Consider the following 19,384-nt stretch of genomic DNA (forward strand, 5'->3'; position numbering starts at 1 on the left):
CGAGTTTAACGAGTCATGTAAAGTTGGAACTATTAAGTGTATGAATAGACCAACGCAATATATGTTGAGATAATCAAATTTATAGAGCATACATGTCCAAATTTGTTATCGAGCTTAATGAATTTAACGAGCTAACTCGTGAGTTCGAGAAGAGTTTGATTTTGAACTGTTAACATAACTAGTCGAATCGAGCTACCTCATTATCTCAACGAGTTAAACCGAGTCAAGCCTGCTCGTCATCCAACCCTGCATGTTGCATCCAACATGCAAATATTGGGTCGTTCGGTTTCCTAAACTGTGGGGATGAGCTTCAGCTCAGATGCAAAAGGGATCTTCTCAGCCTACATCTGCGCCTTTTTTTTTGTGCTGCAGCGACTCTTTCCTGCCTCTTTCCATCCTGCCTCATCAACCACTTGAGTGCTCCCTCGATCATCATTCCATCGGCCACCTCTGTTGCCCGGATCTCGTCACTACCTATTTTGCCACCCGCCGCTCCGCCCTCGCCGAGGAGACCTTTGGCGCCCTCACCGCCGATGATTCCACCCGCAACGCCATGGGCTGTTTCGCATCCGCTCCGCCCACGCTGATGGCTGATGGGAATCTCCTTAATTTGTGCCGACGACGATCGGACTGTAGTGCCATGATTGCTACTCGTCCTCGACTGTATGAATCAACTGCCTCTCGTCCTCGACACTAGGAATCAACTGCCCATCCTCGAGTCGGCCATCAGGTGAGCTCTCGCAAACAATCAATGGGCCTCAATTCGAGACTGCATTCAGAGAGCCCGCAATCCAGTTGTTGCATCCTTCATGAGATGCAAGTTACGGCCGTGAGTGTAAGGAAATACACCCTAAGATGCATAGGAAGTGCCTTGAGTTTTGAAGTAAGGCGAGACAACCTTAAATACCATGCTTGGGTATTTTGGTAAACAGTGATTTCCTCAATTAATATAGAAACAATTATTTTAGCAACTAATTATTTGCGACTTGTCCATTCTAACAAAAAATGGGAAGCTTCAAGTACATCCATTACGTTTCATTTTACTTGTAAATGCTTGAAACAAACTAGGAATATATAAAGTGCTACGAGTACTTGATCTTTCCTTTTCATCTAGAAGAATGATGTCACGTGTTTGTTCTCTTTGGATGTTGACATCATAGCCTATTGACTCTATTTATTGGAGTTAGTGCTTCTCGCAACAATGTCGATTCAGCGACAGGTCATTGGTTTCAAAACTTGCCATAAAAGGTGGGCTTACAAAAATTTCTGAGGTAGCATTTACGTGGAAACAATAACTCCCGAGGGAAGCCATGGTTATTTCGTAGGATTTTGAAATTCCACGAGACCGCGACTCTAGGGTGAGATGGCGTTTACAAAAAGATGAATTTTCCTTTTCCAACGGTAAATAAACCTAGACTCCACCGTTCCTTCTTCCACGGGTTCCACCCAAATTCTCCTCTTCGTTTTCCCCCACAACAGATTTCAAATTTCCGCACACCCCTCCGCCGCCATCCATGGACTCCGACGACATGGACGTCGACGAGATGGACACCCCCTCCCCCTCCGGCTCCCTCTCCGCCCTCCTATCCGAGCTCGCCGCCCTCCACGGCCGCTCCTCCTCCTCCACAGCGGATTCCGCCTCCCCGCCCTTGTCTCTCCCTTCGCTCACCTTCCTCTCCTCAGCGGCCATCCCCGCCTCCTTCTTCCCCCGCCTGGCTGCCGCCGGCCTCCCCGCCTCCTCCGTCCTCGCGCCTCTCACCTCCTCCTTCTCCGCCCACCCGCTCCCCGCCGCCACTGCCTACCTCCGCCTCCTCCTGGCCCCCGCTTCGCCCATCGTCTCCCTCTTCTCCCCGCTCCCGTTCCTCTCCTTCCTCCTCGCCCTACGAAAGGCGGCTTCGTCCACCGCTGACGCCCACAACCCTAGCACCGGCTCCGGGAACGCCAAACCCCGCAAGCGCAAGAACCAGCGCCAGCCGGCGGCGCCGCGGTCCCCGTCCTTCCTCCCGGAGGCTCTCTCCCTGCTCGCCAGTGCCGCAGGGAGGCTTCCTCTTGGGTCGCACCCTGATGCGCGGAGGTCACTCATCGACACCGCTGCCGAGCTCACGGCCTTCGATGTCCTCGCTGCCGTCCTCGGATCTAACTACCAGGCTGAGGCGGTGCAGGATGTGGTGCGTGCGCTGGCTCCTGTGGCGATCTCTGGCACGAAGTCGTCTGCGCGGGCGGCTGCAGTGGAATTCTTGGTTACAAAGGTTGTGCCTTTGGGTGCAGTGGGAGGGGAGGAGGCAAACAGGAAGGTGGTGAGATACCTGCCCAGGTATTTGGCTATGAAGGCGCCAGAGAAGTCGGACGCGAGAGGGCTGGCGGTTGAGGCGATAGTTGAGGTGGTGCGGGCAATGGAGCCACGGGAAAGGGAGGACTTCGCTGCGTATATGGTGTCAATGGCAAGGGGTAAGGCAAAGGGACGGCTGTTTGCTGTGGATATGGTCCTGGCGATACTGCCGGTGCTGCTGCAATCAGAAGCGGATGAATTTGGTCTGGAGGAGGGCTCTTGGGGTCTGAAGTGTGTCCAGGTATTGGTAGAGAGGTGTTCGGATATGGTGGGAGGTGTCAGGGCTCGGGCCTTGACAAATGCAGCCCATGCGCTTGATATTTTATCTGAAAGAGGTGTGGAGGTTGATCGGTTGCAGGAGGTGATGATGATCGGAAACATGGGTCTAGGGGAGCTGTTGAGGCGACGGTGCATTGATGATAAGGCTGCTGTGAGGAAGGCTGCACTTGTGCTCATCACAAAGGCAATTGGCTTGATTGGCAGGCCTGTTGATGAGTCGCTACTCAGTGCAATGGGGGCTGCGTGCTCTGATCCGTTAGTCAGCATCCGCAAGGCGGCTCTTGCCGCCATCTCAGAGGTGTTCCGGAAATTCCCAGATGAGAGAGTGACAAAAGAGTGGCTTCAGGCTGTGCCATCTCTGGTGACTGACAGTGAGTCTAGTATCCAAGAGGAATGCGAGAACTTCTTTCTTGAACTGGTTCTGAACAGGGTATGCCGAGCTGCCAATTCGCACCTAGATGATGATTCGGTCAACTTGGAGGATGTTTTTCCAGAAGGGACACTGGATTTGCTGAAAAGCATATGTGATGGAGAGGTTGCTCCATGCATAAAAAGGATATGTGCAAGCCTTGGGAAGAAGAAAAAGCTGAAACCATTGCTTGCTAGTTCACTCCAGAACATCGTAACAATATCTGAATCCTTGTGGTCGAGAAGTTCTAAGCCAATTGAGGAATGGACTGCACCAACTGGGGCTTGGTGGCTTCTTGCTGAGGTCTCGTCATTTGCACCTAAATCAGTTAACTGGAAGTTCCTCTCTCACCACTGGAAACTCCTTGATAATGTTGGCCAAGAAGGCAGAGGTAAAGCTTATTCTAAAGGGGAACCAAAATCTGCGCTCTGGGCTGTGGATCGTGTTTCTCTCCTGCAAACTATTTCAAATGTCTCCATGGAGCTACCTGTGGAACCTGCAGCAGAGCTGGCACACAGCCTGCTCACGCGGATTGAGGATTTTGATATGCACCTGAGTGAGGTAATCATTTTCTGAATCCAAGGAAAATTCACACTAGTACCAATTAATTTGTTATGTAACCGTGAAACCTTATGCAGTTATATCAGGGACCAGTCTGGAATTAAGTTCTAATAACATTAAATCCTGGTTAAATACCCCTAAACCCAGATAGCCATAAATACACTAGATCCCATTGCATTGTACCCTCTGTTTCTCGCTCTGTTGGGAGTTGGGACAGAATATGTACTCTCAGTTTATTGTAAACTATTGCACTTTTACACTTGATAAGGTCTTGAATGTGGGTAAACATATTATAGTTCTTGACCAGGCAGAACTGTTGAAATATCTACACCCAAGTATACTAATCCATAGTATGCCATGTTGATTTTCTGAAAGGTATATGCTTCCAGTGCACCTGTAACAACCTTACTACGGTCATAAAATTCCCCTGTAAAAACCCACTTGTTACGGGTTTTGACTGGAATGGAAAGATTATCCATTTACTATGGTCATAAATCTGTTTTTCTCTGAATGTCTGCAACAAATGTTCCTAATCCATTTATGTAATTCTTTTCATGACGGATTTCTGGGTTATTGAATAAATGCATATCAATTTTCTGCACCACATCACTCTGAAAAGAAGCCATTTCCATATTTTGACCATAATGTCTTATTTACATGCACATACAGGTTGATGCCCATGTAAAATCGCTGAAAACTTTATGCAAGCGGAAAGCAAAAACAACCAAAGAAGGTGAAGCACTAGTACTGAAGTGGGCGCAGCAACTTATATTGAAAGCAGTTAACATTCTAGATGGCTACATAAAAGGGACATCAGAAGCTTCCAGGGGTTTTAGTTTCCATACACCTCTGACTGGAAAACTTAATGGAAGAGCAGAGGCATCCATATTGAAGTCGGCGGCGCAGGCTGTTGTTGTTGTCTTCACCGTTGGTTCACTGATCCTAGCTTGTCCCGATACTAGTGTGCAACACATCATTCCTTTGCTGCACACAATCATAACCTCTGGAAACTCTGAGCCAAGGCCAAAAAACCTTGCTGGTGGAGCCGTGTCTTTCAAAGAGTTAGCCCCATCTTTATATATACAGTCGTGGGATACAATGGCAAAAATATGCCTTGTGGATGACAAACTAGCAAAACGATATATTCCACTTTTTGTTCAGGTGCGTAGCCTGCAACTGCTCTCATGACTCCTCTTAACAGATAAACACTCAATGTTGCTTGTATATATCAGGAGCTTGAGCGGAGTGATATGGCTACCCTTCGGAATAATATCATGATTGCAATGGCAGACTTTTATGTCCGTTATACTGCATTAGTTGACTGGTAAGGTTACATCTCCCAATAATTATATAACCACTGGTACTAACCTCGTTTACCTTTCCAGAATTCTGTTGCAGTGTTCTTTCAAGCAGATATGCATGTTCTCATATGTTAGGAGAGACAGTCACATTCCATGGTGCATCTATCATTAGTGTCCACACTCTGAGAAGCTTACACATATATTTCAGAATTCACACAATGAAGCATGGCACTTATGTGCCTTCCTCTCTCTTTTCTTTTTCTTACGCTCAGCCATTTTCCAACTTAAATATTCCAGTATTGATCCAATATTAATTCAATTAACTCCATATTTATCCCTAAAAAAGGAAAGCTCGCATCTTGAAAACTCAGCAAGATTAGTAGACCCTCCGTCCGGAAATAAGTGAGTTGGGTTTGTAAAGTCACTATTTTCCGGACGGAGGGAGTACATGTGTTGGGGCGCACATGATGACGATAGAGGCTACCCGCACACGATATCTATAGAGGCACCTTGAAGTTCTCAAGAGCTATGAAAATATTATGGATGTGCACAAATTTTCAAGAAAAAATAAATGACAACCAATGGCCTGCACAAAAAATTAAAGAGTTAACGCTTTAAACTGCAATAGTATTCACTTAACTCTTGTCTTTTAGTTTAGGCCACAGGTGGTCACATTTTTTAATGAATATTTACAAGTTCAAATGGTGTAACATGAAGTTGATCCCCAAAACTTTTCACAAATTTTAAAACTTTGAAGTGGCTTTACTGATAGTGCGTGCACCCGCACACATGTTCACATGTGATTTTCCTGTGTTGGAACTGGAGCTGTACCTATTTCTATTATGGTGCCTGGCAGTTAAGATCAAAATAGTACTCTCTGCATTCTTTGATGTTGGGTGGATAAAAATTTGGATGCATTGAGAGATCGATGCATGGTTAGGGCTTTTAATTCGCTGTGGATGCGGAGCTGTAGCTGCAATCTCCATGTGTACTGCTGCATGCGATTGGTTCTTGCAGTTTGCCGGGGCCACACCAAACGCGGGGGTTAGCAATCCACCCTACAAAGCGGAAAAATCTAATCCACTCAATATTAAGGAATGGAGGCTGTAATTATGATGTCTCAAATATATGAATTGCAGTTCTAATTTTTCGGTACTTTCTATTTTCCTCTTACATTCAGTTACAAAAAGATAAAAATGTATTTGTTTTATGTCAGGACTAATTATAGTATCTTATCAGTTACATTGCACAAGATTTTTTCTTCAAATAGTTAATACATGTGAACTTTAACTACCTCCTCTTTTTATTCTGTTTACAGTTATATGTCGAAAATAACAAAATCATTGCGTGATCCCTGTGAAGTTGTACGGAGACAAACATTTATCCTACTCTCAAAGTTGCTGCAGGTTCTTATCATCCTTTTGTATTACATCTAAATGTTATGTTGATGGTTCATTGAGGCTATTCTTTTTGTCAGAGAGACTACGTAAAATGGAGAGGAGTGCTTTTCCTTCGGTTTCTGCCATCTTTAGTTGATGAATCAGAGAAGATTAGGCATTTGGCTGACTTCCTTTTTGGGAGTATCCTAAAAGGTTTTACTCTTTCTGTTCTGTTATGTTTGTTGTTTAAATTCACTACCTAACATGAACATAAATGTTGCAGCTAAAGCGCCACTTCTTGCATACAACAGTTTCATAGAAGCTATCTTTGTCCTGAACAATTGCACAGGACATGGTGGATATAGCGAGTCTCAAGGTTCAGACAAAGGACCCACCCTTTTTGCAATACGGTAAACATATGTGTGATGTTCACTTTGAACAAGCCATGTTCATATTTACCAAACATTTAGCAGAACGACCATTTTTGTTGCAGCGGCACTGATGAAAGGTCAAGGTCAAAAAGAATGCACATATATGTCTCCTTGTTGAAACAAATGGCGCCGGAGCACCTTCTAGCTACATCAGCCAAGTTATGTGCTGAGATCTTGGCAGCTGTTTGTGATGGCTTACTTAGTGTTGACGATGCAGCTGGAAGGGCTGTACTTCAGGTATGTACCGATATATTGTCACAAATTACACGAGAATGGATATTAGCTATTTAATTTCCTGTGTTTAATTTGGTTTTTTCCATTTTCTGATGACATAGTTCTCCTGCAGGATGCTTTACAAGTATTGGCTTGCAAGGAGATGCGCATCCATCCCAACATCTGCACAGATAATTCTGAGATGGACGATGAAGGCGGAGATGGTGGGTCAGCCAGTGCCCTCCTCGCGGCCAAAGGGAGGGCAGTTACCCAGGTGGCGAAAAAGAACCTGATCCAGATCGCGGTACCGATATTCATTGAGCTCAAGCGGCTGCTGGAGAGCAAGAACAGCCCCCTCACTGGGTGCCTGATGGAGTGTCTGCGCGCCCTGCTCAAGGACTACAAGAACGAGATCGACGAGATACTGGTGGCGGACAAGCAGCTCCAGAAGGAGCTCCTCTACGACATGCAGAAATTCGAGGCAGTCAAGGGGAAGTCATCCAGGGACGCAGAGGCTGGGCCCAGTGGGAGCTCCCCGACTGCGCAGGGTAATGTTCCTGACGGCACAGCACCCTGTGATGTTGCTGCGAAAGCCACTGTGCGCTCAGTGCTCAAGGAGATGAATCGGAAGACGCCAACGCCACCACTGCATTCGATGAGCGTTCCCAAGGTGAAGTCGATGCTGGGCCCTGGAGCGATGAGTGGCTCGCGCCGTCCGGCTGTTCTCGAGTCTGTGAGGCGGTTGGAGCCGTTTGAGTCAGACGATGAGAATTAGCATCTTCATCTGATGTTCAGTCCAACTTGGGTTGGTCTAACCGTCAGCTTAGGTAGGATAAATGTTCAAACGGTCCATCCTCTCAATGAGTTCTTTTCTACGCTCATCATAATGGGAAAGATGAAATGATTTCAATGAGTTCTCTTCCTCCCAATGGAACCTGTATCTACTTTCAACAAGCAAATGTTTTGAGCAATATATATTTTTTTCCAAATAATTGCACAAATGCTATCATAACCATGCAGTCAAGCTTTAGACATGAGCACAGTTATACAGTAATTTGATTTGCATTCCAATTTTCAGACATGCCTCTAAACAGAAAGTATTAACATCTCAGCGGGAATCAGTTTACTACAAAATCACTGAACATACAAAGAATGAATGAAGTTACATACAACTTGCACTGTACAGATCAAAATTTTGCCAAGATCTCTGTAAGAAGATCAAAGAATATGATTTCAACGTATTTACACGGGGGGAACGCCGGAGGCAGCGGCCCCTACAGGGAGGAGCGGCAAAAATTCCGACTGATCTTTGGCATCCCAAGCTGAGATGGCAGTATAGCAACTGTACAGACGGTGTGGTTTCTATGTCTACCTACATGAAGTAGCTCGGCGGTTCTTTATTCCTCCTTGACCCACCTTCGCCATATTCGTTGTCCCATTCAATAAGTTGACTCCTGTTTGTTGAGTCAGATGGTGTGCTAGCGCACTGCCACAGTAAACCATGCCACTGGTTACTGGCTGCTCAAATAACAGCAAAAGACCTATCGGTGAGACTTTTTCATGGATAGAAAGAAAAAGTTCTCTAACCTGCTCACGGGCAGATTTGAAATCATCCATTCTAAGAGCACGAATGTCCTCACTTCCAAGCAGCGGAGGCTCAGGCCTTCCTTCAGCTTTTGCTAAATTCTTCTCCTGTGCAGAACGGTAGGACTTCAGCGGTTCAGCCACACCAACGTGAGCGCATACAGAGAAAAATGTTTGTTTGTGTGTGCTGTGGGGCGCAGGATTATGATTTATGAGCTCACTTTTTTTTCCTTCTCCCTCAATTCACGAATGGGGCGGTTTGCTGCAGTTCCACAGAGATTCTGGGGAAAAGGAAAGTCAATGAGAACTGAGAAGTTGCTGATACCTTCTCATTGCTGAAGAGCATAAGAAAATCACACCGACATCAACGTACCCTCAAATCACTTCCTGAATATCCATCAGTCATGTTGGCGAGTGACTCAAGATTCACATCTGGTGCCAACGATTCTTTGGACAGTATCAGTTTCAAAATCTTCTCTCTATTTGATGCATCAGGAAGGTCCACCATTAATCTGCCAGCAGAATTAGCACAAATGAGTGTCAATGTGAGAACCTAAAACTGTCAAGTCAAGGGAACAATAGAGGCTACCTGCGAGAGAACCTTCGAATGACTGCCTCATCAAGATCAAAAGGCCTATTTGTGGCTCCAAGAACCAATACACGTTCTTTATCTTTAGTACGCAACCCCTCCCAATTTACCATAAATTCATTTTTCATCTTGCGCATGGTTTCATGCTCTCCTGGATTTTCTCTCCTTCCTAGCATACTGTCAACCTGTAAAAGAAAGTCAGAAATGTGAGGACAACACATGAAGAGAACAAAAAGACTGAATAATGATTATAAATTCCGTTGCCTGCACACCTCATCAATGAATATTACGCAAGGGGATATTTTACTCGCCAAAGAGAAAATGGCCTTTACATATTTCTTTTCTTCCCCAATCCTCTGAAAAAAATGATGAAAATTCACTAGATTTAACAGGAAAGCAGATTTTTTTACGGAAACAGGAAAGCAGATCGACCAATTGTTATTTTGATTGTACATACCTTTCACGTGATGCTTGACACTGTTATGTTGATAAAGTTTGCACCTGCTTCAGTAGCTACTGCTTTTGCGAGCATTGTTTTACCTGTGCCGGGAGGTCCAAAGAGCAATATTCCCTTGAAAGGCTGCCAAAATGAAATGGATTGGTGGAACTTCCAAGATCTCAACAGAACCAAACAGAACTGCTAGGTAACAAACATCACAACAGTGTAAAATGTAAACCTCCAGAACATCTTTTTTCATTCAGCTGTACTACTTTTAATCTCCCCATAACTCAGCATAATAAGTTCCATGCACAGTTCAAATATTTTAAAGAAGCCCACGACAACAATATCACAAAGCCATCCTACACATCTAGTTACTCTACGCATATCTTTTTAGCTAATACATTAACCACAAACATCAATCATTTTGGAAGGAAACCAGATTTATAACTCTAAGATTCATAACTCAAACATTCAAGGATGACATATATCTATTACTCGTTTTGGTGAACAATATTTGGTTCTACTTTGGTTCTGTGGAATGATATTTTCTAGATTTCGTTATGACATCCTCAAAATTGAAAAGAAAGAATAGCGCATTGATGGATAAAGAGAACTGGGTAGTTAATAATACCATGGATGGACTTGTGTTTGAACTTACTCTATCATGCTTGAACTTACGTTTGACGAATTCTCAACACTATGCTTTAATGCAATATAACGAGACCAAATCGCCTTATTGGATATACATGAGTACCTTTATTAACTCCCCTTTGTTGAACAATTCAGGTCTTTTTAGAGGGAGCATAATCAATTCTTTTAATGTGTCTTTTACATTCTCCAGGGCTCCAATGTCGTCAAAGGTTATTCCGATATTATTAGGTGCAATAACATCTGATAGAAGTTTTTTCTCAAACTCATTCTCTGTGACCACATCCTGAAAAACAACTTAAGATTAGATGAATTTAAGCATCAGGGGCTTTTACATAGGTAGACAGAGGGATGAGAGGCACCTTCAGTGCTTTCTTTGAGCTACCACTGTCATTGCTCTGTACAAAGCTAAGTCCATGCTTGAGACTGCAAGCACAAATACACAATACACAATGTTAACTTAGCATTCACAAGAACACTAAATTCAAGTTTTTGAAGTGTGGTAGAACATTGGCATCGTCTATTTACCTTTCTACGGAAACTACAAGTTTGTTATCCTTGGATATATTGCTTCCATTATGCTTGACGTCATAACTAACAGCCATACCAGCAACCTTATCCACATCTGAAATATTTGGAAAATCATAAGTTTTCAGTATATATGTTTATTATTGAAAACAAATAATTAACAGTTGTCCATAACTGACAATGTAAGGAACAACTTACCATCATAAGTAAGTAATTGGTCCTTGATAACTAATTCTTCAACATTGTTGCATTCTATTCCACTGTCGGTTAGAAACTACATTATAAAACAATGGAATAATCATATCATTAGCGAAGGTTCTGGAAGAAAAGAACGGTGAAAGACATTATAATGAAGGTACTAAAAATGCTAACCTATCAAATTTTGTTGCACAATTAGGTGGTTTCTATGAGGATTTTCAAAACATTGATTGCAAGGGAAAAAACATGAAAGACATAAAACATGCAAACAGTAAAAATGCTACCCTGTATCAAATTTTGGTGCACAATATGCTTTTCCGTAATGTTCACTATATGTGAAACTACACAACTTTAAATTTCAATCAGATAGTAAGTTAGAAATGAAACCATGCAAATATTTTCTCGAGCAAATAAATATACATATATACTTGTTATGTCCCACGATTAAATTCATTCAACTTATTCAAAGAATCCTTGTTGTATCTTACCTTACGAATATTAAGAACATTGGCTTTAGATCTAAGGTTTTCAGCATCAAGTTTTAGTAGTTGCTTGAAATCTGACAGCTGCCCTTTGTTCTGTAAAGAAGTGGGGAAAAACATGATTCTCTAGGTTAGACAAAGTATTATCTGCAAGATAATGGTTAACAGAAGTAGTATGGTCTGTAGCCTGTTTGTTTGTTTCTTGCAATTTACTTCCAGATAAAGCCTGCATTTTTTTTCATGCATAAATTAGAGTAGCTCTCAAGCAATCCACATCATGCATCTTTATACGCCAACAAACAATAATGTAAAGAGGGACCATAGTTTACCGAGAACAAGTCAGTCAGGGCCTGGCTACCACTACCAAACTCCAGAAACCGTCCTGTTTGATGTGGCTACAAAACAGACCATAGTACCAAGCAGCAAGCTGGTCACCAATGTCGAAAAATATTTAAATAAAAACAGACCAGAGCAGGCAACACCATTCAGGGCTTCCAACCTATCTCACTCTTCTTTCCTAGTCTACCTCAAAAACACCAAAGCTCATGACATCTTAACCTTGTGCTAAATTTCAATTTATTTCCTAAATAGGATTGTCTAATATACCTTATCTGTCTGTCTGTCTGTTTGAGTGTGAGATCCAATTATCAGAACACCAGGTAGAAGTTCATTTCTTAGAGATGCATGCGATTCTGTACTTCCGGTGAATGCTTTCTCTACATCCTTAACTAGCACAATCAAAGCGCTAATTTTGCTTTCTTCTGAAATGACCTGAAAAGGCAACGGAAACAATTTTTTTGCAGGCTCTAGAAGATTAAACTTAGAAATATATAACTACCTAAAACATTCAGTACCTTAATTAATTCATCTGTAGTAAGCGTCTCAACTTCTGGGTGGAGTCCATTAACTGTAGTCAAACAGTGAATCACAAATAAGATCAAAAGAGCATCTGTAGGTAACCAAAATAATAATTGTAATGTTCAGACTAACCAGGGCAAAAGAAACCATGATCTTCCTCGCATAAACCTCCAAGATCATTACCGTCAGTAATCTGCTTTTCAAATCTGACTCCAACTTTTGGGTATATTTTGTTTTCCAAGGCAAGCAACACTCTGCCCTGATCACCTTTACTTGGCCCCCTGCGAATAAGACAAATTTACACTGTAGAATGCCAAAAAATATTACTTTGTTAACAATATAATGAAGTGATCACCATGGCTCGCGGTTTTTTTCTCTCTCTAGAAAGAGTGAGTGCAGCATATTGTATATTTGAGTCCATGCCATATAAGTGTGCGAAGTGCACCCTTGGAAGTACATATTTAGTCAATTTAAACTCATTTGCACGTGATTAGTTCCATGATAATCATCCATTATGTGCTATTTTCACTCATATCAAGACTCTTTTTAGTATTAAGAGCTCAAAGACTCATAGGATTTCGACTTTTCTTGCATATATCACATTTAACTTCAGAACTCACACAACAAAATATTACCCAAAAATCACAAAGATCAAGGGAGATCCAAGATGCACAAATAGTATGTCAAAGTGGAACCGAAACACAAAGCTACAAAGATACCTCTGATATCGACCAACATACTGTACTCTATCCCCTGCAAAAAAAGATAATGGTTCAATAAAAGGTTATGATAACATTTTAGCTGATAAAGAAATAAAATGGAAGGGTCAAAAACCTTTTCTAAAAGGGTGTTTCTTGGATGCTGATGTGAACGTATCCTTCTTGGGAAAAGATGCCCCCTCATTATCAGATTCTGAACTAGAAGTCGGTGTCTCTGGTCTGCTCATATTTACATCCTTGAGGGGTTCTGGAACCTTGGAAGGTGCCTGAACAGAATTTTATTCCGCAAATAATGCATAAATCTATGAGAATGTTAGATTGATATTTAGTACTCCCTCCATTTCACAAAGGTTGGCATATTTTGTTTCGTTATGACAAGGCTTTGACCAAGATTTCCTCCATTAATATGTAAGTTATATGATACGAAATCATGATCATTAGCAAGAACATTTAAAGACGAATCCATTGATATAAATTTCATGTATGAAAAAACGCATATCAATAGAGTTTTCATTGGTCAAAGACTTGTCTTGACGAAACAAAATACGCCAACCTTTGTGAAAAGGAGGGAGTAATAGGCAACTCATAGCAAACTTACACCAGCCAGCAGAAGAGAATCAACCATAAGAAGTCTAGCACCAAACTTCTTTGCAAGGGCTTTTATCAATGTTTCCTGATAAATTTCAGACCCTAGAAGCATATTTGTGCAAAATAGTTAAGTAGGATATACAACTTTAGGAAATTGCAAACAGTGCAGTACATTAGCATATCTCCTGGGCCTTAGTTAATCTCAGAAACAAGTAAATGATGTTTGAGAAAAAAAACTAAGAAATCCTGAAAAATACCAGATGGACCACATAATAGAATTCGCTGGTTTAGAGAGTTAATTGCCAAGCTTGGGAGGAACTTCTTTTCCAGGTGCACGGTTGCAACAGATAAGAGTGGATACTTTGTGCTCTCACTGCATAAAATGAGGACAGATGAATAATCAGAAAAAGGTGATCTAAACAAATATGTTAAGAAGGTTTGCCCTCAGTTTTTTGGGGCAATATCAACAGCTTAAATATAATAATGCAAAATGTTCATTAACATATCATGCAGAGAAAAGGATCGTAAATAATGAGTGGCTGTTGAAACTAATCACTTAAACATTCACCCACAGCTGGCATATTACCTAAGATAATACGGGAAATTCTCCAGAGTATCTTGAATAGCATCTGGACTAAGAATTCCTTGTTTTAGTACATCCTTAGGGGTTTGATAATCGCTCGGGTGTCTGTCAGAATTGTTCTGGTTGACATCTAAAGGATGCTGGAAAATCTGCCAGCAGATTAAGGTTCATTCCCAATATTTAAATAAAAGAATAGAACTAAAATATCTCAAAGATTTCATCATTGTTGGGGTACTCACAGATTTCATCATTGTTGGGGTACCTACTGCTAATAGTAGTAAATGAAATCTATGGAGACAGTACAGAGGACAGAAAATGGAAAAGTACAGTGTACTTTCAAAATATGACAAAAAGGATACAAAGGCCGATGAACCAAAGACAACTTCCTCCCCTCCTACAAGGAGATATGTGTCTCCTTTGGGAACTCTTATAGTATTTACTAAAACCTGGCAGGTCCCCCCTGTGACTTCTAACTGACATCGACCTTGTTGCTGGAATAATAAACAGTACAATGTTTATGCAGGAAGCCAAGAAATGTAGCAACATGCCTGAACTCTATCATTGCAGACCCATAACAAGGTTACCAGTACCTCAACGCGCCGCAACTTGCATATAACACTGTCCCTGCTAACTTCCACATGAAGGTCACACTCTTCACTTCGCCCGACCAAAAACTGTCTGGCACTGATGGAAAGATGAGGAATCTGTAACCGGTGATGGTTGATATTAGGTACTAGTGATTAAGGCGGTTCATGCATGCGGCTGTGTGCATTTGCTAGATGCAGAGGCTGGGAGGCCATAAAGCTCTTCCCTTATCTAAAACAAAAGGTGATTCACACCCACACATAAATGACAATAGAGAAGAAATGCATAAGAGTCAACAGATGGTGCACATACAATGTATTTCAAATTCGAAATGCCAAGATGTTAATACCAAATTTGCAATCCACAAACTGACAAAAAATATTACCAGAAGTTCACTAACAGTTCACCTTTCTGTGAGTGGTTAATTCTGAATCAGAAATATGCGGTCCTTAATATATTGATGAGCCCAACTCCTAAGAGCCACTGTATTCCTAAAAAGGGGCACCAACACCAAGAAATTTTAACATCCTCAGAAACAATTGACATGACGGGCAGCAAGACGAACTACAAATGGATACCTGCAAACCTAAACAACAATCATGAAGAACAGAGAATAATTTTGTTACTTTTACTATTCATATTACCAAATCACGATGGAGTCCTCTTCGAAAGAACTAAACAGAGACTCATACTGCTAGCAATAGAATGCATCAAAATGGTGAAAATGCTGACAATACCAGCCCAACAAATGAACCGAAGGCAACAAGAAAGTTAACTGCATAGATTCCAGAAAGCCAGAAACCATGAAAATCGTCAAATGCTAGATATCTGTAGCCAGCCGACCCCAAGAACCAAAGGCAACAAGTGCTACATTGTTTTGCCTAGTCTTTCCCCAAAGAATCAACAACTCGTGTGCTTTACGAGTGAACCAGCCATCAAGAAACAGAAACTGCACTATATTCGTTTCACGAGTGAACCAGCCAGGAGGCGCCAAACCATGAAAAGCCGATGCAAGTGAGCTCTAAAGAGTAGAAATGAATGGCAACGAACGCCAAGAACCATCAAGAAACAGAGCATTCGCTCCGAAACAGAGCTCAAGACGACGGAATCCTAACGAACCCGTTGCCGTCTAAAATCTCGAGGAGAATGGAGCAGAACCAAAGAAGTCAACTAACAACTCGAATTCACGCACCTTCGAGTTCTGCGACAGCAGCCTCGCCCACGGCACCGCACTCCGCGGCTGCGTCACCTGCAACTGCGGCGGCGGCGTCTTCTGCACGGCCAAGGGCGCAGGCGTCTTCCCCGCCGCCTCAGTGCTCGTCCCCGCCTCCGTGTCCCCCTTCGCCTGCAGAAGCCTGGATGGGTCAAACAAGAAACAACCAAAAATCGGCACGGAATTCTCGCGCGGGAGATGACCTCACCTTGGTGCGCTTGGTGGGAGAAGAGCAGGACGGGGGCGGCGACGACGACAACTGACACTTGCCAACGCCCCTGCCCCTGTCGCCGCCGTTTCCTCTGTCCCCGGCGGAACTCCGGCGAGTGTCCACCATGGCGGTCGCCGGAGAGGAGAGAGAGAAGGGTTTCCTTCCCTTTGTGGAAAGGCAATGCTGTAACGGCAATTTTTTCTGTCGGTTAAAATGTGTAACGGAATTCCTGGTGAGTCAGCAAGGAGAGTTTATTTATATATACAGAGCATCAGCTGATTTCCAGTTGCAATTTATTATCTGTGAAAACATTTTCTTTTCTTTTTTCAGTCAAATTACTTAGCTTTATATATTTATATTCATATAGGCTCTCTAATTTTTAAGCTTGTATTGCTACCTTTTACGTCACACATATGTATCACACTGTCGTGTTTCAGTCAAATAGCGAGGAAACATCTGCCTCCCTCCTTTCTCTATCTCTCCCTCTCCCTCGTCCAATCACAAAAATAATAATTCAATGACTGGCTGTGTTTGGCGTTGCCTTGATTCTAATAATCACGTTTGTTTCATCTATTTTTTTTGTCTATTTTATTATTTAGCTAACTATCTTTTTTCATGATTTCGTGTGTATATTTTGTAGCTGATTATAAAACAACTCAGCACAATACAATTTAGAAGTAAGGTTAAACCAATAATGCTCAAACCATCCAATTATAACATACTAATAATAGCATCCTCTTCCAAGATAAAACATCATTGTATATCAAACTAGTAGGTACCCCGCGCAGTGCTACGTGTCTCAACATGCAACACGCACACGCCTGCCTGATGCGTATACATGAAAGAAAAATGAGTTGCAATGAAGTAAAGTGACATCACGAGAGTATTGAAATCCATGTCATGATTGACATGAGAGAGAACCCAATGTATGGTATATAATTTTTTTAATCTTGATAACTAATATCTCGTGTGACTGAAAAGGTATTGTATAGTCAATGTTAACAAATGAATGATCACACAATAATTGGTTTGAGATGTGAATATGAGAAGACATGCATTTGAAAGCTAGACACAACGATGGTAGCTTAACATCCCGGATTTTGAGTTAAATCAGTATATTTTATTATGAACTTTTCATGCTGGAATGACAAGAGAGAGGCCATGATTTGATTAACTAGATGTTAAAATTAATTAAAACTAATGAAAAAAAGTAAATTTCCGATTTCCTCATGGCATGCCTTGTCATCAGAGATGGCGAGCACCGCCTCGACCACATTCTAATTTCCTCGATCCACGCCGTCCCTGACGACGGGCGGGGTGGAACCTTTATGAAAAGGAGAGAGAGTATATCTTAACTTTATATTTATATTTTTATAAAACCAAAACAACACGTTTCAGGACTGAGCCACGAAAATGGACTCATTCTTATGAATTTTCAAAGAAGGATAACATCAAGGCTATCAGGGGACACCGAGCTTTTATAACTAACAAATTATCTCAAATTTCAACTCTGGAATGATTTGTTCCAAAAAAAATTCTCAGGACTCCATGATTCAAAGGCAAATGCCCTAATTCTTTCTTTATCGGATTTGAATCATAAATTCTTGATCATAATAACTTAGCATCCAGATTATCAAGCATTTCACTTTTGTGTCCTAAATTCTGGTACAAACCGAAGAAACTCAACTGCATCTTTTATCCCGGTAACATTGCACTTGTTCAGAAGGCCGTAAAACTGGCAAAAGCACACTATTACTGATCGGTCTCGTTCTTGAGAACCAGATTAAAAAAATACAAGTGCTCTAAGTCTTAACCCAACAAACATGACGTACCTTGAGAACCAAGCTCAGTTTGGTGGTCAGCCCAGCAAGGGCATGCTAGCTGTGTTCAATCCCCGAAAGTCACTTTTATGTGTATGTATATACTGTCGGAATGCAATCTAGTTTAATGTAAAAAAAAAAACACGACGTACTTCAGCAATCTCGGAGGCACAATCTGCACTACCCTCTAGAATGGCTCGCGCCGTCCGGCTGTTCTGGAGTCTGTGAGGCTGGAGCCGTTTGAGTCCGGCTGTTCTGAAGTCTGTGAGGCGGCTGGAGCCGTTTGAGTCAGACGATGAGAAGAACCAAAAGCCCGAGCTAATGGAAAGAGGCTAGACAATTTACTTCAACACTCACCCTACGTCTTTGCCTTCTTTGGCTATTTTGACATTTGTTTGGAGAGCCGCAAATATTTGTTTAAAATACTGCGTTGGTTAGGAGTCGAACTTGAGACCTCCCGCTCTGATACCATGTTGAACTGCATGCACTAGCCATCTGAACCAAAAGCCCGATCTGATGAAAAGAGACTAGACAATTTACTTCAACACTGACCCTACGTCTGTCTTCTTTGGCTATTTTGACGTTTGTTTGGAGAGCCGCAAATATTTGTTTAAAATACTGTGCCAGGAGTCGAACTTGAGACCTCCCGCTCTGATACCATATTGAACTGCATGCGCTAGCCATCTGAACCAAAAGTCCGAACTGATGGAAAGAGGCTAGACAATTTACTTCAACACTCACCCTACGTCTTTGTCTTCTTTGGCTATTTTGACATTTGTTTGAGGAGCCACAAAAATTTGTTTAAAATACTGCGTTGGTCAGGAGTTGAACTTGAGACCTCCCGCTCTGATACCATATTGAACTGCATGCGCTAGCCATCTGAACCAAAAGCCCGAACTGATGGAAAGAGGCTAGACAATTTACTTCAACAGTGTTGTTCATGATGCTAAGCGGCCAACTTTCCTAGGCTCATCCTCTCGATGAGTTCTTTTCTATTGACTGATCTTTTAGATGTTAGCATTCCCTTCCTCTCAATGAAACTTGTATCTAATTGCATGCAACACTAGTACAAAAGATGCTATCAGTGTCGGTCAAAAAAAGCTATCAGTGGCGTGTTGTCCGTCCGTCATTGACTTCTGGCCACTGATAGTCATGCTTTCAGTGTCGGGTTCAAACCACGTCAATGATGGGTGACCTATCAGTGTCGTTCAAGGCACACCCGCCACTAACACTTTCTGCCATCAATGGCGGTCAGTGCAGATCCGACACTAATGGGCGTTTAGGAAAAAAAAATTACATATTATTTTTGTATACACAGTCGATGCAATTATTTATTCCATATGCAGTTTTCAGATCAAATTTAACACATGGAATCATTATTACATATGCAGTTCTCAGATCAAATTTAACACATGAGAATCATTACAACGATAC

General features: G+C 42.1%; 1 protein-coding gene and 1 pseudogene across 2 annotated transcripts; one reads left to right on the top strand and one right to left on the bottom strand.

Moving 5' to 3' along the window:
* Positions 1–1,414: 1,414 nt before the first annotated feature.
* LOC100822261 (condensin-2 complex subunit D3) lies at positions 1,415–7,875 on the top strand. Of its 2 annotated transcripts, none has more exons than XM_024462927.1 (8): positions 1,415–3,578; positions 4,248–4,739; positions 4,811–4,902; positions 6,198–6,285; positions 6,357–6,471; positions 6,542–6,668; positions 6,752–6,926; positions 7,025–7,338. In XM_024462927.1, the coding sequence occupies exons 1-8, from the start codon at positions 1,515–1,517 to the stop codon at positions 7,193–7,195; spliced, it is 3,324 nt and encodes a 1,107-aa protein (XP_024318695.1). In that variant the 5' UTR covers positions 1,415–1,514; the 3' UTR covers positions 7,196–7,338. The 2 variants fall into 2 exon arrangements, with proteins under 2 accessions (XP_024318695.1, XP_003575628.1); XM_003575580.4 differs by having other exon boundaries at positions 1,417–3,578; positions 7,036–7,875.
* Positions 7,876–8,024: 149 nt separating this feature from the next.
* LOC100831663 lies at positions 8,025–16,357 on the bottom strand (annotated as a pseudogene).
* Positions 16,358–19,384: the final 3,027 nt, after the last annotated feature.

Source organism: Brachypodium distachyon, chromosome 4 (genome assembly GCF_000005505.3).
Source record: "Brachypodium distachyon strain Bd21 chromosome 4, Brachypodium_distachyon_v3.0, whole genome shotgun sequence".
Taxonomy (NCBI): Eukaryota; Viridiplantae; Streptophyta; class Magnoliopsida; order Poales; family Poaceae; genus Brachypodium; species Brachypodium distachyon.